At 36.5% G+C, this 25,473-nt stretch overlaps 1 protein-coding gene across 1 annotated transcript in view; it reads left to right on the top strand.

The window, feature by feature from the left end:
• The window catches only part of trappc9 (trafficking protein particle complex subunit 9), a 225,794-nt gene that overhangs the window by 44,172 nt on the left and 156,149 nt on the right, over positions 1-25,473 (top strand). The window contains exons 12-14 of the mRNA XM_082186163.1: positions 16,648-16,733; positions 24,133-24,259; positions 24,894-25,026. Of these exons, the coding sequence (XP_082042289.1) occupies positions 16,648-16,733; positions 24,133-24,259; positions 24,894-25,026 (346 nt within the window). The remainder of the gene's footprint in view (positions 1-16,647; positions 16,734-24,132; positions 24,260-24,893; positions 25,027-25,473) is intronic.

The raw sequence follows: 25,473 nt of genomic DNA, 5'->3' as shown, positions 1-25,473 counted from the left end.
CATTAACTTTAATGTCCAAAGTTTCAAAAAACAAATTGGACGGATACCAAATAAACTCCTTCACGAACCGTTCTGATTATTGAGATGATTATTTAGTGTTCTACACAGCTGTCTCTGCCTGTATATCTCATTTACATTTATGCATTTAGCAGACACTTTCATCCATATCTCAGCAGTATTGCTTGTACTAGATTATATTCTAGTAGCATTTAAACCGTAAACGCTGTTTACACACCTGTGATTCAATCTTTCAGACAGCCTGTAGCTCTCTGGAGCCGAAGGCAACACGAATCTCACACCTTGATCCAAAATGAATTACAGGAAGTTCCATTGGAATCTTCTCAAGCTTTGTCTCTCGAGTGCCTTCCTTTTTAGAAAGTTTGACAGCCGCCCTCACAGCTCGCAAACGCTTCGGTTAATTGTCGTGCGGCTTGGTTCTCGGGGCAGAACCGAGAGTGAATTGTCAGCTCTGAGGGGCATTTAGTTTTTCGGCCTTTTTTGTCTTCTCCTCTCTCATTTCTTCCTGTGATCAGATACCAGAGATAACAGCCGCCTCTGCTCATCTGTCCAGCGCCGTGGCTGCAGACTAACAGAATATTTAATGCTCTATGTTGTGCTTTGCCTTCCATGTCAGATTCTATAACCGAGATTGATGTTTGCTGTAAAATAAAGGGGGGTTATATAACAGGAGATGGGTTTTCCTATAATTGCACAGGCGGAGAAAGGGTTTCGAGGCCGCCAAGTTCTGCCTGATCCTGTTTGCATCTTGAATCATAAAAAGAGCGATGTCTTTCTTGTCTACGTAGCAAAGTCTTGCCAATGGAGGGAGGGAAGATTAGGTCTCTCTTGACGTAAAGTCAATTCCTTTATCTTATGGAGTGTGTGGAGTTTTGTAAGGTTAGTGGTCAACGTCGCCATGTGAAAACGTCTCCTTGAAATACCATCGATTTTAAATCATTATTTCTGCAGATAATATGTCAGGTGAAACCACTTAATGTAAGAAGGCTTCTTTCATTTATAATAAAACGAATACAATTAGAGACTTCTTTTAGGGTAATGACATGTTTACCTGTAAAGCAGAATTCACAGTTACATACCTTAGCGTTCAAAACTTTGGGGTTGGTAAGTTTTTGAAAGTCTGTTATGCTCACCAAGGCTGCATTAATTTGATCAAAAATACAGTAAAACAGTAATATTGTGAAATATTATTACGGTTTAAAATAACTGTTTTCTATTTGAATATGTTTTCAAATGTAATTTATTCCTGTGATCAAAGCTGAATTTTCAGCATCATTACTCTAGTCTTCAGTGTCACATGATCCTTCAGAAATCATTCTAATATGATGATTTGATGCTCAAGAAACATTTCTTTTTATTATCAATGTTGAAAACAGCTGTGCTGCTTAATATTTTATCAACTGATACATTTCTTTTAGAATTCTTTCATTAGAAATTTCAATAGAACAGCATTCATTTTAAATATAAATCTTTTATAACACTGTAAAAAGCTTTACTGTCTCTTTTGATCAATTGAATGCATATTTGCTGAATACAAATATTAATTTCTTTAAAAAAATATATTGTCCCAAAACTTTTAAACTGTATTCAAAATGTTGGGTAAATATAATGGTAATACTTATTGGGCCGTATCTTGCACCCAGCGCAATTGACTTCGTACACCGACGCATGTATCATTCCTATTTTGCACCCGACACACAGCGGACTTTTCCCTCGACAGACGCACGTCGGTAAATTAGGGAATGAACTTGTGCTCCCCGGGGCAGTTCAGCAAAAAGAGGAGGGGTGTTCCGGCGCAAACGTTCCCTGGTGCTGTTTTGCTGTTCCAGAAAACAATTCCACCACAGACCAGGAAAAACCTAGTCTAAAGTCAGTGGCGCGTTCATATGCTATTTTAAAGGCGCATGCTTGGCCATAATGGAGCGTGTGCACAACGCGCATACACTTTGCTTCTCTCATCTACACACAGACGCAGCAGTTGCCATTTTTGCAAACCATACATAATTACAAGGAAAAATATTCCACATGAGGGAAATCATTATGGTGTCCATGAAGATGTGAAAAAAATAGGCATAAATCTAGCTTACACATTTACCAAAATGATTATACGCCTGTTTAACCGAAGCTAATTTGGGTGGGTTTCTCCCATCCCACTACAATATCACTTCTCTGTGTTTTACGGCCCTGACGAGAATGTCGGTCTCCTCGGCTGTGAACCGCTCCTGGCAAATCCGCCGTTATAATAGCATACCGCCATGGAACAAACGCACCTGCTCTTAAAGGGAATGTGAGATGATGCTCTGATTGGTTTATTTCACGTTACGCCCAAACCACACCTATGAATAATGAAGCTACTTCAGACCAACCCATTTTAGATTTGCGTCGAGATCCGCCCACAAAGTTACTTGAGTTTCACGTTTGATACTTGCGTTTCAGATCGTTAAAATAGGGCCCTTTAAGTTTTTGGGTGAACTAAAACCAGAGAATAGTCTATTGAAAAACCAATAGAACAAATTCCTGGATCATGTTGCTCTTATGATAGATCTGAAAACAGACTTTTCAAATAGACCCAGGTGTCACTTCAGAGTGTTTATTTGCCAGTTTTAGTAATGAATATCATAAAGTTGAGATTTCCTGAAATCATGAAAGTGATGCTCTCTGGAGGTGTGTTGTATTAAACTCTCTTGCTTAACAACCTGATGTTGACGGCTGTTTAATTTGGGGCTTAAAACCTCACATGGCTGTTGGCTGTTTTGATACAGATGAAATATTCGTTATTTGATCAAGAACGGATGCGTACCGGTCGACTCCCTCCAGAGCAGAGAATCAGACTTCAGCCATATCAGAGCAAACTCCCCAGCAGCCCGATGGAAAACCCCAAACACTGTTCAATCTCAGCCCGATCGACTGAGCCAAAACTCATTTTCTAAATGTATGACTTGTTGTCGTCCCTGTGCACGTGGAGGAACCATCTGCCTTCAAGCTGCCTTTCATACAGTGAATATATTTGCTCTTATTCCCAGAGAAGAGACCAGCATCCTTCAGGTGTGTGTCAGATAGATGAGCCGGAGAGAAGTCTGTAGCTATTTTCGCCCATGCTGGATATTTACGATTGGATTGACTACTACTCCCAGATGCAGAGAATTTTCACTCATAGAGTGAGACTCTCGGCTTTGATCAAGATTCTGACTTCATTAAACTGTCGGGATTCTGTCTTAAAACTCTCACCTATGTTCAGTCTGTCTGGTAATGATGTTCAAAAAATACATACAGTGCCGCTCAAGTGTTACAAAGTTTGGGGTCAGTAAATTTATTTTGTGAAAAAAAGTAACTTTTTTTTTTGCAATTGTACACATTAAATTGGTCAAAAGTGACCGTAAATGTAAAAAAAAAAAAAAAAAAAATTACAAAAGATTTCAATTTCAAGTGAATGCTGTTCTTTTGAACTTTCTATTCATCAAATTATTTGGAAAAAGGTCACAGTGTTTAATATTAAGCAGCACAACGGTTGATATTGATAATAATCAAAAATGTTTCTTCAGCCACAAATCAGCATATTAGAATGATTTCTGACAGATCATGTGACACTGAAGCCTGGAGTAATGATGCTGAAAATTAACATTTTCACACTTGACCGGGATCTTCAAGTCATGGGTCATTTGACCAAGTAGTCTAATTAGCCTTATATGTGTATGTATATAAACGTGCTCAAAAGTTTACATTCACCTCGCAGAATCTGCTAAATGTTAATTATTTTAACAAAATAAGAGGGATCATACAAAATGCATGATCTTTTTTATTATTTAGTACTGTCCTGAATTAGATATTTTACCTAAAATATGTTTACATATAGTTCACAAGACAAAAAAAATTGCTGAATTTATAAAAATGCAGGTTCAAAAGTTTACACACCCCTGATTCTTAATACTGTGTGTTGTTACCTGGACGATCCACGGCTGTTTTTTGTTTTTGTTTTGTGAGGGTTGTTATTGAGTCCCTTGTTTGTCCTGAGTAGTTAAACTGCCCGATTTTCTTCAGAAAAATCCTTCATGTCCTGCAGATTCTTCAGTTTTCCAGAGAGAGAGAGAGAGAGAGAGAGAGAGAGAGAGAGAGAGAGAGAGATTTATTTGTTTGTAAACACATTTGTCTACCATCATGACCCATCCAAACTGTCGGTAACACAATTTTGAGTGATCTGGATTTTGATTGTGATTCTCTGATTATACCGCAGAGATCTCTGCTCTGATGCAAGCCAGCACATCTGAATATTTAATATTCTGTCCAAAGGGAGCTTCTTTGTATGCAATGGCAGTAAAACTGCTGGTTATGAGCCAAACAATTCTTCTCTCACCTCAAGGCTGCTATTAACAAAACTCCCCGCCGCAATTTTAAACGGCACATTCAGAGATGAAAACAAGCAAGCTGCATTTAAAGATTCCCTGATGAAGTAAAAATATACTTTGTTCATCTAAGGGCCTCATCATTTGAAAAAAAACAAACAAACAAGTACAAATGGGAATTTTCCTTAATTATTAATTGCTTTGAAGAGATGGATATGAGTCTCTATTTTCACATCGAACCACATATGAAGTGCAAATGGAATAAGCTATTTGTGCATTTTAGCCCATCATCAGGTGATCTGGGTCTACTTCTTATGAATTCTTTGTATTTGGACATTCATCTCTTGTATCATCCTGCTTTTTGCATATTATATAGTAGGGAAATATGCACTTTCAGATGTGGGGATGTTGACACTCTTCAGGATGCCTAATTGATCCTATGAATGGCTTATATTTGCACATTAAAGTGGATTTGAGAAGGTATTTAAAAAAAGAAACTCTCATCTGCATTAAAACAGAGTAGCAGCAGAAAACTACGATTCAACGTAATGCAGGCCTGTGTAATTATCTCTGACATCTGTGACCCCGTGTTCTTTTCAGAGTTATTCTGTACAATCTGATCTGAACTGTTTCTGTGGTAAAGCTTTAATCTGACATCCGAATCTTTGGCCGCTTTGGGTGTACAGTAGTACATATGAAAGCGCTATAAAAATGCCTCATTCATTCATTCATCTGCAAGTGTGATGGAGGAACTAACCAAAAGAACATAATGAGTTGTGTGCGTGACAAACGCAATTATTTCTGAAGTTCTAGACGATGAGCTCGCGTTGTAAAGGATATATAAACATTGATTAATAGCTATTTGAAATTGTCAATTCAAATTGATTTGAATAGCGCTTTTCACAGTACACAATTTTTTAAGCAGCTTTGCAGAAAATCATGGTGTTTAAAATCAATGTTTATAATTTGAATATCTTCATGCCTCATAGTCACATTTGGCAGATTTGTATACATTCAGGCAATAAATATAGGCCCAGTTTCACAGACAAGGCTTAGATTAAGCCAAGAGTAAGCCTCTGTTTAATTAGGACATTTAAGTAGCTTTTAGAAAAAAAAGAAGAAAAAAAAAACATTACTGGTGTGCATCTTGAGACAAAACAATTGCACTGACATATTTTAAGATATATCAGTGCATTTTAGTCTGGGACTTGTTTGCGAAACTGGCCAATAGTGTTCATTAATGTGTTTTCCTCTTGTTAAATCTCCTGGTTTCCTCAAAGTTCCGTTAATGCCAACTGGATTCATTATGCGAGGGAAACAGAATGTTGAGCTAGAAATATTTTAGGGTGGGATTTGATTTTGTCCATCAGGATTGCATTAGATTGTGCTTTGTTAGGTTTAGAAATTGTTGCATGAAGCTTGAGTATTAAACTAAGCTCTCTTTCACGTCGTATTGCGCTTAAACTGTTAAATACACACAATAATAATAATAGTAATAATAATAATAAATTGTATTTATAAAGCACTTTTCATAAAAGAATCTCAAAGTGCTACAGAGACCGTATTAAACTAATTAAAATCAAGAACAAGATAAAAAAAAAAATAATAATAAAAAAAAAAAAAATATATAGGCAGAAAAACTACTAAAATATAACAGGGCAGAATTAGTAAAGCCTAAGGACAGCTTAAAAACGCCTGCCTGAACAAGAAAGTTTTAAGCTCTTTTTTAAAAGAGTCCACAGACTGGGGTTCTCGCAGATGTTCAGGGAGGGAGTTCCAGATGCGAGGGGCAGCAGTGCAAAAGGCTCGGTTTCCCATGGTGCGAAGTTTTGAGCGTTTTTCTGCGTCAGAAAAAGTGAGGAAGGGGCGGAGTTTAGAAATGTTTTTGATTTGAAAAAAACAGGTTTTGTAAAGATGTTTGATGTGATTTGCAAAGGTCAGTTGTGGGTCCAGCTTCACACCGAGGTTAGTAACAGTAGTTGACAGAGGGATGTCTTGGCCAGAGAAAGAGATAGTGGTTATGGGTGATGACTGGACCTGATGAGGGGTGCCGATTTGGATGGCTTCAGTTTTTGAGCTGTTCAATTGAAGAAAATTATGACTCATCCATGCCCTAACCTCCTCCAGACAGTTAGAGAGGGCTAGTGATGATGGTGAAGAGGAAGCAGAAGCTATTGAGGGAGCAGATAATGCTGGAAGAACCGGGGTGGAGCATAGGTTTAAGTCAGTTCGCAGGTATAACTGAGTGTCATCAGCATAGCAGTGAAAGGAGATGCCATGACGGCTGATGACACGACCCAGTGGCAACATATATAAAATGAAGAGCAGGGGCCCTAGGATAGATCCTTGGGGGACACCACAAGTGACAGGAGCTGTATGGGACCAAGCAGATCCCAGGTTGACGTACTCTGTCCTGTCAGCGAGATTTGAGGTGAACCAGTCCAGTGTGGAGTGACAGAGTCCAATGTCGGTATGAAGACGGCTTAGGAGGATATGGTGGTCGATGGTATCAAAGGCCGCTGAAAGGTCAAGGAGAATAAGCAGTGAGGGTGATCCAGAATCTGCAGAAATTAGGACGTCGTTAGTTACCCTCAACAGCGCTGTCTCTGAACTATGGGCGGTACGAAAACCAGATTGGAATGTTTCAAACAGTGAATGACGTTGTAGATGTTCTTGTAACTGTGCAGCAACAGCTTTTTCAAGCACCTTGGACAAAAACGGAAGATGTTAAATGGGTCGATAGTTAGAGAGGCATTCTGGGTTGATGTTGGGTTTCTTCAGAAGAGGTTTGATTACGGCAGTTTTAAGTGGGGGTGGGACATAACCAGAGTTTAATGAATGGTTTATTATTTGTGTGATGAGAGGACTAATGGCGGTCATGTTTGATTTGATAAGCGCAGTAGGGAAGGGGTCCAGGGGAGAGGTGGAAGGCTTCATCTTTTTGATGAGACCCTCAACTTCGGTCTGTGTGACTCTAGTGAAAATACTGAAAGGAGAGGGTTGAGGGCCGGCAGATGGCACTGAAGGAGCTGGGGAGCCAGAAAGCTGAAACCGAATGGAGTTAATCTTATCTTTGAAAAATTCAAGAAACCTATTGCAGAGTTCTACTGTGGGTTCGGCATGAATTTGGTTTTTGGGATTTAGTAGATGATTTATTGTTGAAACACAAGGTTGACAAAAACACACAAAGTTCAGATAAACATAGACTCTTTTTGTGAACTTGAATGTAAACCGCAAGTAAATAAATCGCATGTGTACATTAGATCTGTGTATTAAAGTGAAAGCAGGGTAATATACAGTACCTACTGCTAAATATGCTGTTAATATGAACCAAACAACAAAAGAAAAACAGAAAATCACTCACTGCTCTTGATTGAATAAGTTTAGTAGCTTTAATAAGAATACATGTCTTACTTGAATGCTGCTGTTAAATGCTCTGGTGAGGAGATAAACATGGTGGACTGTGTACAGCTCACTGAGGGGCGGAGCTATGCTAATAGGGCAGATTCCGTTCCAGTTGTAGGCGGGGCCTGTGCAATTTGACATCACATTGCATAGAAACTGCAAACAGCTTATTCTGAGATACTGCTTATGATTTATGGGAATAAAAAAGAAAAGAAAAAAAAAGGAGTGGGTGGATTTTTACCCTTATGGGACTGGTTGTGTACACACACTGTCGACACACATTTATGTTCAAACACCATGTAAAAGTGAATTTTGCATAATAGGTTCCCTTTAATTAAAAGTGTTAGTGTTTAATCTAGCATTTCATGCAGGTTTCCTTCGAGTGAGATGATTGTAGCCGTGTTGATCCACCAAGGCTGCTGTCGGCACTATCAGTTCATGAACTCAATCAGCCGTGCTGCGTTTAACTTCCAGGAAACAGATACAGTGAGCCCAAAAAGTGTTTGAACATGACTGTCATTTCATTAGATATAAGATATCAAAAAGTCATCTGCAAACTCTTGATCTTCACTAACTTCACTTCTCTTCGTCATTTTTGCTCAATGTTTTTTAATCAGCTGTGGTTTTGATGATAATTGGATGTCTGAAGTTAGTTCTCCTCATCTTCACACTACATCTATTGTTTTATAGTTTAAAACCTATAGCAAACATCACTAATACAGAAATGCTTTGCTGCATGTGCTATGTTTCTTTACATTTTCTTGCAATGACATTCAGGTTCAAGTGTTTAAATACTTTGAGTCCACTGTGCAGATGTACATATGAGGAGCTCTTTTCCAAAACGCTATAAATCCATTTAAATAGTTTTCAGGAAAATATATATTTTTTTTATCTAGACCCACACATTTTGTGAATATTCAATTCAAAAATGTTTTTTTTTGGCTCAGTCTGAACATGTTGAACAATGATTATTAAATCAAACAACAAAATTGTTGATGATAAATTCAAAGTCATTTTTTTTTCTTTCAAAACGCTATAAATTCATCCATTTTTTTCGAAACGCTATAAATTCATCCATTTTTTCCCCAAAACGCTATAAATTCATCCTTTTTTTTCAAAACGCTATAAATCCATCAATTTTTTTTCCAAAACGCTATACATTTTGGAAAAAATTGATGGTTTGTAAAAAAAAAAAAAAAAAAAAGGCTAGTCAGTCAGTAATAAATACATTGGCATTCAGTAAAGTGTCGAGCCCATAAAAATTAAAACCATTGTCCACTTTACATAAAACAAATCACGACAGCGAGCGAGAGAGAGAATTCTGATTAGTCAAGAGGATGTATCGCGTTTAGGCTAAAAATAGGTTTGGCGCTTATCGCGGTTTTTAGATTAGATTAGATTCAACTTTATTGTCATTACACAAGTACGGGTACAAGGCAACGAAATGCAGTTTAGGTCTAACCAGAAGTGCAATAGCAGCAAGTGCAGGATATACAGTGGTTCCATAAGTGCAGAACATGGATATGTACTGAATAAATATAGAGTTAAATACTATTATAAACAGAATTTTACAGATAGATTTGTCCTATGAATATAATATACAGATAACTATTACTGTGAACAGAATTTACAGCTAGATATGTACTGAATATAATATACAGATGGTTATTACTATAAACATAATTTTTACAGATAGATCTGTACAATGAACATAATATACAGATGGTTATTACTATAAACATAGTATACAGGTGAATATGTACTATGAATATATATACAGATGGCTATTACTATAAACAGAATGTGAGCATAATATATAGATGGCTATTACTATAAACAGAGTTTTACAGATAGATATATGTAATAAGTTAGGCTAAGATGAGCAGTATAACAATGGATTTAAAGTAGTGCAAATAAAGTTTGGACAGAAGCTATCCGAGTAAAAGTGCAGTGGAAAGTAATTGCATATTACAGTTAAAGTACGGTATTGCAAATGTATATGTAAACAGTTGGTACTGTATAAATAAACAGTCGGCAGTGCAAAAAGGAAAGGAAAGGTTTGGAAAGGAACTGCATCTTGCAGTACATTTTAAACAAGGAAATATAGCGATTTGGCATGAAACGTTGATGGAGCAGTGAATAGGTTCAGTACACAGCAAAACGACCTGACAAACTGACACATAGTGTTTTCAGAATGATCTTAGAAGTGGTGCAGGACTGCAGGTGTCTGGAGTTGTGTGTCTTCCAGCAGAACAGCTGGAGGAGAGCGCTTTATCCTGGCTCCTGAACGGATGGCTATTGCAGGGAGAGGGGGATCTCTCCTCCTCCATTATGCACGTAATGAGGCATTAAACACTCTTTAACATCTTTATCAGGACTTCGTCTCAGGCGGCCTCCCGGCCTGATGGTGTTTCAGTGGTTTGTAAAAGCAGTCCAGCTTCAGGAAGATTGATAAATTAAAGAGTCCGTATCAGTGGAAATCGTTCTCTTTTGAAGAATGTTGTGCTAGATATGCCCTATAGGGCTGCACGATATTGAAGTAAAAAGCAATATGCAATAACTCATAAGATAATGCCGTATTTATTTGATATGCGATACGACAATGATTAGTCTGTAAAATAAACTTAAATTATATTTAAAATATATTTAAAATTATATAACCTACATCTTTTTTTTTTGTCAGAAGAAAGCATCTCTATAACTTCTGAAAGTGAACAGCAGTGTTTTACTGTAGCATGAGAAGTAGGGTTTCAGATAGGCCTACATTAGGTTTATTTAACAACAGAAACTGAATAATCAAATGTAAAAATAAAACACTGCTTAGTCCTCACTGTATAAATTAAATAAATACTGATTCTTATTAAAGCTACAAAAGTTTTTCAGTCAAGAGCAGTGCGTGATTTTCTTTTTGTCTTTTGTTCATGACCCCAGTTATTGAGCCGTTGGGATATGCATATCGCAATATGTAAATGTGCAATATTTTGATCATTTCGATATATTGCGCAGCCCTTATGCTCTACAACGTTCACCATGCACACAAGACTTTAACTGAGATTTGATTTATTTATTTAAATCATTTATTTAATTATTTTTTAAATCATTTATTTATTACAAGTTCTTATTTTAAATTGTTATATGTATTTGATGATCTTTTATCATTTATTTATTTATATTTAAATCATTATTTATTTTCTTTTTAAATAATTTATTCATTTTAAGTCATTAATTTATTTTTAAATCTATTAATTTTAAATATTTATATGTAATTTATATTTGTAAGTATTTATTTAAAATCATTATGTATTTTAAATAACTTTGTGTTTGTGTGTGTGTATATATATATATATATATATATATATATATATATATATATATATATATATATATATATATATATATATATATATATATATATACACCCCTCATATATATACAAATCTATTTATTTTAAGTCATTATTTTCTTTTCTTTCTCTAAATTATTTTATTTATTTAAAACTTTCTATGTATTTATCTTAAATCATTTATTTATTTTAAGTGATTTATTTTTTAAATGAAAAAAAAAAAAAGATTGTGGAAGATGGTTATAAGCATAGGCATGCTGTTTTTTTTTGTTTTGTTTTTTTAATCTATGATATTGGTCATCTTAATTGAATTATATTTCATATTGTGCATGCGTTTATGAGTGGTCTCTGGGTGTGTGTGTTGTGTGGGGGAGAACAGCTGCTCACACGCTGTGCTCATGCTGATAATCAGCACTCTCTAACGAGCCAATTCATCTCTCGTTAACATTTGTTATGACCTGCAGGAGTTCCCACACGGGGAGTTCTCGCTCTCCCCTGATTTTCAGGGTTTACAAAACTCTCGCTCCCCACAGATCTGTCGTCGGAGCTGGAGTGGCCAGCCAGCCTCGCTACCCGTGTGAAAAAGGTGCTTGTTAGTGAACAGATGGAGCAGCTTTTCAAAGCTATCCTTGCTTTCCCCACACACTGTAAAATCCCTGGAAGCTTCCTGACCCCTGCAGATGGGAATCAGAGACACTGACAGGTGCATCCATCCTGTCCTGATGACACCGTCTGCGTTCGTGGCACGGTCTGTATGTGTCTTCACCTGCCAGGTCTCAACACCACTTAGGGCGGTTTATCGCGAAGCCACGCTCAAAAGGGCAAATATTTGACGTGTTTGTGAATGTGGGATGGAGCGTGCGTCCACTAGCTCTCACTCCAGCAGATGTCCACAGCAGACCCACAATCCCTGTTTGCCAAGCTGTATTGGACGAGGACACTGTGGGGATGTAATGACTGCTGTCCTGCTGGAGACAAACACTTAAAAACCACAGGTTGTTTTTATAAAGAGAGATTATAGCACAGACACATCTAATGTGGGCTTCTTAATTAGTTTGATCTAACATTTGCAATTGAATGACCTTAGGCATGTTGGGAATATCAAACTACTTAAAAAAATAAAAAATAATAGTGTTTCATTTACGTTTTGTATTTTCTGTTTGACCTACGACACTTTTCCAAAATTTGAAGTATTTATCCCACAATGCAGTGCTCTCAACTTGACCTATTTGATTGCAATATTTGATCAGACTGCAAAGACATTTTAAACGAAACTGTACATGCAAAACAACAGCAGTGCATATATAAATGATGCTATTCACATTTAATTGAAATTACCTTAATTACAAATAATGTTTCATTGCCGAAGTCAGCGGCTTTGTTGTTGTTGACATGAAAATACTTAATCACTATGTTAATTTTCAAATGGGTGAATTTCTTGAAGGGCTTTCCAGGTCACATTTTACACCTAAAAACCTAAAGAAATTATATTGTGCATTTAGAAAAAGATATATATATTTTGCCGTGTGATATTTATACGACAATTAAACTAGTTAATCTCCCCATTTGTCATTATTATAAATCAAAATAGTCTTTTAAAGCAGTTATTAATTATGCTAGCTTTTCTTATATGGCATTTTAATTAAAAATATTTGACTAAACGGTGTTTTAACTGTAATACAGTAAAAAAAAAAAAAAAAAAAAACTTTCATTAAAAATCAGGCCAATTCTTGCAATGATAATTGGGCAGTAAAATTCTTAATTATCCTGAAAATGTCGCAATGCAATTCCAATAATTCTAAAGACTTTATTGCATTGATGCAAAATGTTTCTATTTTTCTGTTTGGTTTTAGGGTGAAATGTGATCTTGATCTTTCTTGACAGGTTGCCTCAGATTCACTCATATTCTCATGTGAAATATTCGAGTTATGAGAAAACGTGCCTGATAACATCAGCTAATGGTAATATGTGTAGCAGCGTCTCGCTGACTGTTTAACTGTTGAAGCGGCTGCCATTTTAGTTGTTTTTATGTTTTATTTTTAGTAGATAGAGTACAGTATATACTGTATGAACTGTACATTACTCAGTAAGCAAGTATTTTATTATGAACAACAGAGTGCAGTGTAAAAAGAAAATCTCACTGTTGGCTTCTGAGTGTTAAAACATCCCTAACAACTTTGTGCACTTATTTAAAATATATTTGACTCCACTTGTAGCATGCGCTCACACACTGAGTGTTGCGGTATAGTGCTTTTGTGTGGCTGCCGAGGTTTGAAGAACATGATGTGAGTCACTCAGGAGAGCTCCTCACACATGCAGAACAGCAGAGATCTCTGAGTCAGCTTCACTCGAGCAGGGTTTCCTGTCGTCCTCGAGTGTGTGTGAGTCACTGCGGGATGCTTGTGCTTTTGGTAGTCTTTCATCAAACATAATGGATTGCTAAGAGCGTACATGCTGTATGGATAATGTTAAAAATGAAAATGGTCATCATTTACTCCATTAAATTATGTCATAATTTAGGATTGGCGGGCTCAATACTGGTAGGGCTGCTTTTCACAATTCAATAAATTCCTGATGAATAAAATCAATAACTTTTTAATTGTTGAATATCTTGTTTCATTCAGCGATGCGTCTCATAACAGAGTTTATTTATGTTCTGAAGATGTTTTTCCATGCAGAACTCTCCATCATCATGACTTGGTGGTGTTTTTGGTTGCCAGGACATTGCTTTGCGGTTCCTAATGTGTTTTAGGTGGTTGCTAGGGCGTTGCTAGGTGAATTGCAATGTTGTTTCTTACTGGCCTAAGCCACCCAATAAGTCTCTACGATGTTCTATTATTATTATTATTATTGATTTTTTTTTAAATATAAAATCCCATCTTTTTTTATTTTTTTATTTTTTTTATTGTTGTTTTGTATATTTGGATTTATGCACTACCGTTCAAAAGTTTGGGGGCAGTATTCATTTTTGTTGTAAAAAAAAGAAAAAAAGAATACTTGTATTAAGCAATGATGCATTAAATTGATTAAAAATATATATAATTTTTTCCTTTTCTATTTTCTTTTGAACTGTGAAAGAATCCTGGAAAAATATATAATTTTATCCACAAAAATATGAAGCAGCATAACTGTTTTCAACATTGATAATAATAATAAATGTTTCTTGTGCAGAAAATCATTGATTTCTGAATGACCATGTGACACTGAAGATAATATGAATAAGAATAAATTACATTTTAAATATATTAAAATATACAACAGTTATTTTAAATTGTAATTATATTGAAGAATATCACCTTTTTTAAATTTTTTTATTTTATTTTGGTGAGCAAAAGAGACAAAAATAAAGAGACAAAGTCATAAAGTCCAAATATTTTTTACGCGTGTGTGTGTTTGCATAAATATATGTATCTCCCTCTCATCCATCTCCGCTCCACTCCTTTTCCATGTATGTTTCATGCATAGTTGGAGCGTATATAATGTCTCATAACGCTTCAGGTCAGTGTCTCCTTAAGATCCTCCTGTAGAGAGAGAGTAACTGATCTCCTGAAAATTTATGATTTTTCCTGCTGTTGATTAAACTGAACATGAGCCAAAACATCAATTTTCCTTTTTAGTTTATTTAACCAAGGTCGAACAAGCTATAATGTTATAATATTAACCAACATTGAGAAACTATTTAGCCTTTTCATTTTACGTCACATTACAGAGATGAAATGAAATGCGATTGCGGTTTCATGTTGACTCAAAGCTGTGGATGTTGGACTCGACAGGTGGGTTTGTCTGTCTCTCTCATTGCTTTGGCTTCGTTCACATCCTCACAGCCTCTGGTCTCCATAAGACACCCATAATGCTCCGCATCTCCTTCACAGCAGTTCACGGGGCCTTTCTGTGCCATCCAACTCAAATCAAATGCTTAATCCGCCCCATGGGCTTCTTCCTTAAGTAGGATATTATATTTAATTGGCCTGGCCTGGCCTGTCCTGTCCCCTTCTCATCATTTCAGAGGTCGGTGCTGTCTTCTGATGCATTCATCTTAAGGAAAACCATCTCCCACATGGGCTTCCCAGCATCTAAAGAAGCTCCTTTTTCAACCTTGCTTTAATTTCCCTCAGGAGTGAAGCCTGGCGTCAATTCAGTGTTTGCCCAACAGTTCGTTCACACTGGATTTATGCGCCTGTTTGGAATGGATTATTAGATTCCTGATGGAAGTGCAAACATACAGGATGACTTGGGTTTGGGAAGACTTTGAGCTATCTGCCCTGAGCTTTTATAACAAAGGGGTGCCCATTATTTCTCACACACTGATGATATTTATTTATGAATATATGTAATTTTATTTTATTTATACATTTATTTGTTTATAAACTAATTTGTAAAAGTATTTATTTATAAATGTTTTTTTTTACATTTTATTTATTTATATTTTTTTATTTAATTATTCATATTTATTTTAAGTATTTATATATATTTTTTTATTTATTTGTTTGTTAATTAACTAATTGTATTAATTTTTACTTTTATTTACATATTTAATTTAATTTTAATTAGTTTATTTTAAATATACATCACAATATATCTCTCTTCTCACATAAATAATTTAAACTCAAATTAGTATTTCACGTCTATTATTTACTCAGTAGCTCTATAAAGAATCTGGATGATGAACAAAGTAATTACCCTATCTTTTTTTTTTTTTTTTGCAATTACCATGTGATTGTACATTATCCCTTGTGTAGTTATTTTTTATTCAACCTCAAAATGATTTGAACTGTCTATCTATTATGCCTCCTTTTATTAATGCAATGTGTGCACTTTGAAACTCTCCAGCATATTGGGCATCTCACAATGACAACCGCTTTTTTTAAGGTGTGAATTTTCAGATTGGAATTCATGAGAAATGTCAACAATAACAAAATTGCAGAGGCAACCGACAAGAATAGAAACTGTTGGTTTTCATTCTTTGAAAATAATGAATGCGTTTTAAACTCCATATGGCCTTCAGCGGCGGATGATTATTAGTGTGAGACGGGGCTCTGGTTAATTTGAGCGTGAAATCTGCGAGCATACTGTAGATAATACAGTGAATAAATCTCCTCCCGAGGGAACCAGGGGCCATTGTTTGGAAAAGCTTAATCAGTATAAGACTCCGTCTCTGGATTAATGGAAAAGCTCACAGTGAAATGTGGTCTGCTAACTTTCAGTTCTGAAGGATTTATGCAAAAACAGAGAGCAAAATTCAAGTGTATGATTCCTGTAGTTTAGACCATGAATGCAGATTGATAAAAGCATCTGCCAAATGCATATGCAAATGTCATATCAGGTCATCTTATTGCACCCTCAAGTGAAATTAAATATTTACAATCGCCGCTGGATATACAGTTTGGCCAGATTTATAGAGCAGTTCATGCAAACAGTTTGATCAGGCCTGTCAACATCAATGAATCTTCTTATGTTTCGAAGCTAAATGTTTTTCTGTCTTTATGCATTGATATAGCATGCAGCTTTTCATAAATGTTTTTGTGTGTGTGTGTGTTGCAGATTTCCAGTGGGTTCAGGGCGACGTGTGTGAGGTGCAGTTAATGGTCTATAATCCGATGCCATTTGAGCTGCGTGTCGAGAACATGGTAAGATCCATCCATCCATCCATCCATCCATCCATCCTTTATCCATCCATCTACATATATCTATCCATCCATCCATCCATCTACATATATCCATCCATCCATCCATCTACATATATCCATCCATCCATCCATCTACATATATCCAACCATCCATCCATCTACATATATCCAACCATCCATCCATCTACATATATCCATCCATCCATCCATCTACATATATCCAACCATCCATCCATCTACATATATCCATCCATCCATCCATCTACATATATCCATCCATCCATCCATCTACATATATCCATCCATCCATCCATCCATCTACATATATCCATCCATCCATCCATCCACATCCACCCATCCATCCATCCATCCATCCATCCATCCATCCATCCATCCATCCATCCATCCATCCATCCATCCATCCATCCATCCATCCGGTCCTGGAGGGCCACTGTCCTACAGAGTTTAGCTTCAACCCTAATCAAACACACCTGAACAAGCTAATCAAGGTCCTCAGGATTACTAGAAAATTACAGGCAGGTGATTTTTTCAGGGTTGGAGCTAAACTCTGTAGGACAGTGGCCCTCCAGGACCGAAGTTGCCCACCCCTGATCTACATATAGCCATCCATCCATCCATCTACATATAGCCATCCATCCATCGTGTGAAACCAAATTCATCCGTTTAGACAAAAAACCAAAGTGTTTTACATTGTTTTGTTTTTTAAAACTATTTTAAATATAATTTTTTATTTTTTTTTGTAATTGAAAATGAGAGAAAGGTAATAAAAGATAAAAGGAGTCCCTTATACACACTCTCTTCTTCGTCTTCGCATGGAAAAGACATTTAGCTTGCTAAGTGCATGTGCTCTTTAGTTTAATTGCTTTTGTAAAGATTCAGAAAACCTGTGGTTGACATTCTAATGTCCTAATCACGGTAGAAAACAAGATTTTACATCATCACTGTCAGAGAAAATGCAGATTTTATTTGTGAATAGTAATTTTTCAAGTGTATAAAAATGGAAAAATTGTGCTGGAAACGTGTTACATCGCACCTACTCAGGACGTGGTGTTTTTTGACAAGGCTGTGGTTTGGGGACATGATGTTTTCATTGTGTTTGCAAATGTCATTGCCAAAAATCTTTTGTGTTTTCCACTCTACATATTATCTGCACTTTAGAGTTAAAGCTGAAACGAGATGGTGCTGCGTATTGGTGGCTCGAGGGCCATTTTGGTCACTGAGACCTGATCATAATGACAGGGGAATAGAGGCAGAATCACACTGAAGACATTAAGACAGGTTGTGTGAACGTGGGAGAGGGGTTACAGTGTCTTCCTGACACTATAATAGGCCACTCATAGAAGACCCAATTACCAGAATCCAGCCATGTGGAGATGTTCCTAAGAAACCAAGGTGATTGTGTATCAAATGTTGCTCTCCAAGCTCTGTCTGCTCTCTAGACAACTGCCTTTTAAGAGGCGGTTCACGGAGAACGCATTCTTGTGCTCCATCGGAGATAATTTTTTAGGCCATAATAAGACATTATAGACATTATTCTTTCTATTGAGCAACCTCAGTTTGTATGTTAATTTATTTTAATTTTGTTTTTAATTTGTTTGTATTTATTTTATATAGTTTTACTGTAGTTATTTTTATGAAATTTTAAATTTTTTATGTTATTCAAATGTTTCCTTCCCTCGCATCCTGTAACAAATCCCCCCCTCACGGGTCAAAATGACACGAATCCCTAAAATTATACTTCTTTTTTTTTGTCCAGAAAGCTTATAAAATTTCATTTTTATAATGTTTTTTTTTTCTTTTGGGAGATTTTTTATTATTGTTTTATTTTATGTACCTTTAAATTTCTAGAGTTGATCAATAAATAATATAATTTAAGCACATTCTTCACATACTTTCATCTTAAATTCTAAATATCTCTCCAATACATGCAATAACCAGCTCAAATCAGCTCAAAATATCTCACATTGGGTCAATTTGGATGTCTCTGCTGACCTCTTTTGGAAAAAAAATAATGTAATGTGATATTACATGACTCTTCATGAGTTGTTTTTCTATGTATACTGAAGCATTCCTCGCATTCCATTCATTCCTAAGGGAGTCAAATTGACCCGCAAGGGAAATTTTATTTTTTATTTTTTTATTACAACCACATAAACTCCTCGAATCCAGTAAAAAAAAAAGAAGAAAAAAAAAAGTGTATGTTCGTGGTTCAGGTGTGCCAGAAGTCCTAAGGCCTTGGACCACTCTGATGAACACTCAATTTTTTATTAAATTTTTTTTAAATGGGTTTCGGGTCAAAATGACCCGAGGAGAGGATGAATTACATAGCTTGCTGCAATGAATTCTTAGGATTTTTGCTAAATTTCACACCTGTGATGCCTAACGCTGTCTAGGTAGGCAGCTCACCCAGGCTGGGAACAGAGCTATATTTGTATTCCCCAAAGGAACTGAATACCCACTTTTCTCAAGGGCACAATAGTGATGGAACAGTTCTGTGATTGTAGTGACTGTTGGATTAAATCCACTGTCTTTATGTTAGCAGCCCAGATCCATAACCATTAGACCATAGACACCCCACAGACTCAGGGCACAGGTGTGCACTCCAGCTAGAGGTTAAACGCCAGTCCAAAGGTTTTTTATGTCCTTTCCCACCAGGCATAGACTTTAGTATAGATGTGTGAAAAGGAAAATGACTCTGTAGGTGAGTTGTGTTGTTCCATACATGCCCAGATCTGCCCCCAGATGGAATCAGCATGATGCCCTATAAAACTCACAGCCAGTGTCAGATGGCACCGCGGATGGTGCCAGTATGAACCAGTGTGACCTTACTGGTGACCTTACTGCTGACCTTACAGTGGCCGCACAGAATTAATTCAGTGTACCACAATGCTGTCTGTTCTGTCAGCATCTTACTAGTTACTGTCAGTAAAAGCTCATAACTCCACACTGCTCAGTCTTAAATGAAGGGCCGCACACATTTTGGACCGTCTCTGCTTTTTTGCAAAGCAAAGGTAAATAAAGAACTGGTTCTTTGACTGCTTTTTCTTTACTCGGGAAACAATACTGCTTTGTGTATTTGTGAAGTGGAGAAGAGAGTCTTAGTCCAGCGTTTGTTATTGAGTTATAGCCAATGCTGTCTTTAAAGGGATAGTTCACTTTGAAATTAATTTTTGGTATGTTTTAGCTTACCTGAAGGGCATCCAAGATGTAGGTGTCTTTTTTTTCCGCAGTAGTTTCAATTTTGATATTTTTAGGTCAAACCGTTGTTGTCTGTCAGTCATATAATGCAGGTCTATGGTCATTATCTCAAAGAGCATGCACAGAGTCCAAATTAAAACAATTCCCCGTCGTCCAAATTAAACAATTCCCCATCGTAAGTACACATTGATGGCCTAAGACACGAAACGAGCGGTTTGTGTGAGAAAACAAACAGTATTTATATCGTTTTTACCTCTTATACGCAGCCATGTCGAAGTGATCTGATCTGACGTGTACGCAGACTGGTGCATGATATATACACTAGATGTCGCCTTAAAGACATTCGTTCCAATGAACTGCCGTAGACAAGGCGAAATCTAGTGTGTATATACCTTTGCACCAGTCTGCGTACACGTCAGATCAGATCAGATCACTTCGACATGGCTGCGTATAAGAGGTAAAAACGATATAAATACTGTTCGTTTTCTCACACAAACCGCTCGTTTCGTGTCTTAGGCCATCAATGTGTACTTACGATGGGGAATTGTTTAATTTGGACGACGGGGAATTGTTTTAATTTGGACTCTGTGCTTGCTCTTTGAGATAATGACCATAGACCTGCATTATATGACTGACAGACAACAACGGTTTGACCTAAAAATATCAAAATTGAAACTACTGCGGAAAAAAAGACACCTACATCTTGGATGCCCTTGAGGTAAGCTAAAACATACCAAAAATGTATTTCAAAGTGAACTATCCCTTTAATAGCTTTTGCGTAGCACTTCCTCTTTTATACCATGCGATTTTGGCCAAATTAAAGAAAAAAATGAACACCCACATACTGAAGCTACAATAAACTTTATAGCCTGTACGTGTGTATACATAAAGCCTCAATATCAATAATATCTATATTTTTTTCACTTTCCTGAAAAGTAGAGATTGTGGACATATTATATTATATATATATATATATATATATACTTTTTTTTTTCTTTTTTTTACCTTTGTTACTACTAGGCCTAAGGTGTTTAATTTTTAATTCATTGATTTTATAATTTTGTAATTTAATTTATTTATATAGGCATTAAAAACTGTTTTGCTACATAAAATATTAATTGCAAATGTCTTCAGTTCATGAAACTGCTTTGAAAATATTTCTCGACTCTGCTCTCGGTTTAATTAAGTGTATGATTATGGTACGGTGCTTTTGAAAATGGGTTGTATAATTTTTGTCAGGTGGAACAGGGGAAAAAACGACACACAAAGAGCATATATTTCCACGGGGTCTTTGTAGCAGCTGAAGAAAGTCTGCCGTTAGACATCCTGGCCGGAAAAGAACAGATCGTTAGCATTAGTTGTCAAGCTAATTAACCTTTTCAGGAAGGAAATGCAAATGAGTTATTTCAAAATACGGCTTATACAATAGTGAATTCCTCCATATAATATGAGCCGCAGGTTTTGCATAGTAAACTGTTTTACAGGTTAAGCACCTACAACTAGCCTTCAGAGCTGAACATGTCATTGTAGCCTATGACTAATTAAGGTTTGACTACATAAAAGCAGATATCTTTAATTGCATTATTATGCGTCTTCATTACGAAGCTGCTCAACTGTTCAGAGTTTGAATGAGTAAGACATCTTTGAGTCTTTTTAGTCTCCTTCATTCACACTCTAGTCTAGACAGTGGAGTTGTTAAAGTTGCTGTGAGTTTTACTAACTTCTGCCTGACTTTGATTTTACTGACAGACTTTGAATTAGGCCGCCACAATCTCTTCAACCTCGCCATCCTAAAAACATGTCAAGAAAGCCAAATGCTCTGTTTTTTTATTGACTTAAAAGCACGGGTTGCTCTCCCGGCTCTTTTTGAGATTTTCATAGCATGGAGTGCAGAGATGTTTATGATTTCTCAGTACAGATATACTGTATCAGTGGGCCTGTTTACACCTGGTCAGTTCATGTGTTTTCTCTGATCGGATAGCTATCCAAACGTAAAAAGGCCAGATTTAAATCCAGAAATGTAAACCCCTTCAGGAGGTGGTCTGAGACACAGTCCAGATGAAACTGTGCAAGTGTAAATGCATCTGGTTGTTGAAACCACATGTACATTTTATTCCTCCCAAAATGTTAAAAAATAAACAAATAAGAGCGTGTTATAGGCTATACGACATGATATGACAGCGCTACTTAAACATGCATCTCCGCAGATGAGCAGCTGAGTATCTCTTCAGAAAGCGCAAACTGAAGCACATGAAAGTGAAGTGGAAACTCGCAGACGCTTAAAACACAATCATCTCCATTAATAGTAATGAGACTCAATGATCTTACCAGCGCTGGCGCTGCTCTCTCTCCTATTGCACTCTTTGATCTGGAAATTAGCTGATGATAAATAAAATGCAGCATCTTTCTTTTTTCTTTTTTTTCATAAAATATTTAGTTCGACTCTCTAATATGTTGGGTGTGAAATGTAATTCCAAATTGCTTGACTAAAATGGATTCACTTTAAAGTTCTCTGTGGATTGATAGACACGTTTCATGTCACAGAGACGTTGGACACTGAGCGGACCGAATATCAGGAGAAATGGAAAATCCTCTTCCTGTTGAGTTCTGAGTTTAATAGGTTCATTCAGGCTAATATGATAAAAAAACCCATAAAGCACATTTGATGGAGTCTGAGTGGTGTCTCGTGTATGAATAGAAAGCGGGAAAACTCCTCGGAGAGCAGCTTGACTTCTGGAGGTGTAGTAATAGTCGGCCCTCACCTCCACGACGGAGGAGTAAACGGCTGGTTTTCAATCTGTCTCTGTCTCTCGCTCTCATCTGACGCTGTGATTCTGGGAACGCTGGTTCCTTTCTTTGTAGTTCTGTGAACAGGAGCAATTTTCTCCATGGGTAATGGGGAGAGCATGCTGGGAGTGATTTCATCTCCTCCATATCAGATTGATATCAGGATGATTGATTATATGATGTTTGGAGAAAAAACAGAAAAAAGGAAAGGAGCGGTGAAAAAACAACAACTAAAAAACTAAAACCTTGGTCTGTCACCTATGTGTTTTTCATTGATCTATTTCTGTCTTTTCATTCTGCTTTTGGCTTCTGCATTTGTGTCTTATCTCTTTATTCTAGTGTTATTATCTTTAACGCAAAGACAAAAGCTAGAGTAAAAAAAAAAAACGTACAACAGTAACCCAAAATGCCCCAAAAATTGCTAATGTGTTTATTTTAGTTTTGCTTTTTTGCTGTATTTGGTAAATATGTGTTTGCAGTTGAAGTTGAAGGGTTTAATTGCTGCCTTGTGAAATTTCCATGTGCCGTTTATGTTAATCATCCCCTTTTTGTAGATTGAATGATTTTTCCTTTTAGTGAGAAAACCATAAGTCAAGAGAGAGAACATATTAAACACTATATTCCTCAGGTGCTCAGCAGCAATACATTAATATTGACACAATCTACTGAGCTAAGAAAGAATATAATACAGGCTTTTGTTCTCACAGTGTTAGTATTGATTTAGTAGTTTTTATTTATTAATTTGTGTTTTTTATTTGTTTCGTATTTAGATGTTGTCAAAGAGTTTATTTAGATTCGTTTTTATAGTGCTTTGTTTTGTTTTGTTATTTATTTAGTTTGATTTATTTATTGGTATTAAAATAAGAACAATAAAATTAAAGTCATCATGAAATCAAAATTGACCCTATTTACTTTGTCAGCGCATATTACTAGTCTTGTGCTGAACAATTAATCCGTGCAAGTTAATACACAGAAAAAAATAGTTTGCCGTGGTAATCTTTAATCAAAATCGGAAAAGTTACATCCGGTCTGGAATGGCGTTCCTTTTCTGATGATGTAGGTTTGACGGCTTGGGTTGAAAACGCTTAACCACTCCTCTCAAACCGTCAGTCTGCTATGAGCGAGAGATGGAGAGGAGGAGCGCTAAAGTAAAACCCTGCCCTCTGTTCAATATTCCCTTTCACTGGGAAATACATCACAACACTGGAGAAAAGTTGTTTGCAACTTCCGGTTCACGGGGACTTTAATGAAAATGTAGTCATTATTTACTCGTTCTTCACACTTCTCTCATACATTAAACACTTCTCTTCTACATATATATATATATATATATAGTCCAATATATTTACCAATGTGTATTGAGCACTATATCCTCTGTGCTTGTGTTCCTCAGGGTCTGTTGACATCAGGTGTAGATTTTGAGTCTCTCCCCGCCGCTCTGTCGTTGCCAGCGGAGTCTGGCCTGTATCCGGTGACTCTGGTCGGAGTTCCACGCACCGCAGGGAACATCACCGTCAACGGTGAGTTTTACAACACACTGCAGTTTAACATCTCTAATCAGAACTGAAGCTGAATATTCAGTGTGGAAACAATGCTTTTTATCAATTGGGAATTGATTGCCTTGTGAATATGTATTCACTTTTTTTTTCTTTTTTTTGTGTTTTTTTTTTTGTGTGTTTTTTTTTTTTTGCTATAGTGTAATGGGCAGGAAATATTATTGAGTAAATATTGAGTACATTAAGTAAATATTAAAGTAGGTAAATGGGGTTGTTTTTGAATTCATCAGTATTCTAGTATTCATCAGTAAAATCAATGGACCAGTGAAGGCAAAAAAAAAAAATTGAGAAATTAGTTTTTACTGAACATTTATTCTGGTTCATAATGGTGTAATAATGCAGAAATCAATTCTGCCTCAAACTGAAAAACAAGTAAAGTGTTTCTCTGCTTGAATAAACCAGCTAAATATCCTCTCATTAAAATAGGATAAACTCATTGATCCCTGTTATGGTCATTCCAGCATTTCTTAATGTCTACAAGTCATGAGCGTGTTTCGGAAGACTTTAATGAGCTCTAATTGCCTCCAGATCGTTAGTGCGGTCTGTGATTATGCAAGATTTTTAAATATGATTTTGACTAATATAGTTTGTTGTGCAGGGTACCACACGTCTGTGTTCGGGGTGAGCAGTGACTGTCTTCTGGAGGGTCTGGTGGGGGTGAAGAGCAGCGGCTGTATGGTGGAGGTGGTGCCGTCACTCCCACGACTGCAGCTCTGCACGTCCTTACCGAGGTTCAGGCGCTTTTCTTCTTAAAAATATACAATAATTATTATTATATCACATTCTCTTATGATAATATTTCAATTGCTGTAGCCTGCTTGCAAAACACAGGTTTTTATAGAGATGTCACTTTGCTCAGTGCTGTCAAATATCAGAGGAAGCGTTCAGGTGGTTATTCTCAGCCTCAGACAGCATGCCCGATTGCTCATGGAAAGCCCACGGACCGCCTGATGCATATTGAACACAGAAATAAAGTGCTGGCAGGAAATCTGTTGTGATTGGCTGGCTGCTGTTGGCAGGTTTTGGGAGTCAGGATTGCAGCGGTTTTTATCAGCCCACCAGATAAAACAAAGTTTTGCCGCAAAATTCATGCCGTTGATTCTTTGAAACATATAGTATATTATTGGTTGAAAAAGAATATTAAGGTGATTGTTTGAATAAGATACCACACTATTTCA

The sequence above is a fragment of the Leuciscus leuciscus genome (assembly GCF_965113295.1).
Source record: "Leuciscus leuciscus genome assembly, chromosome: 12".
Lineage (NCBI taxonomy): Eukaryota > Metazoa > Chordata > Actinopteri > Cypriniformes > Leuciscidae > Leuciscus > Leuciscus leuciscus.
This window is presented reverse-complemented; position numbering and strand designations above follow the sequence as displayed.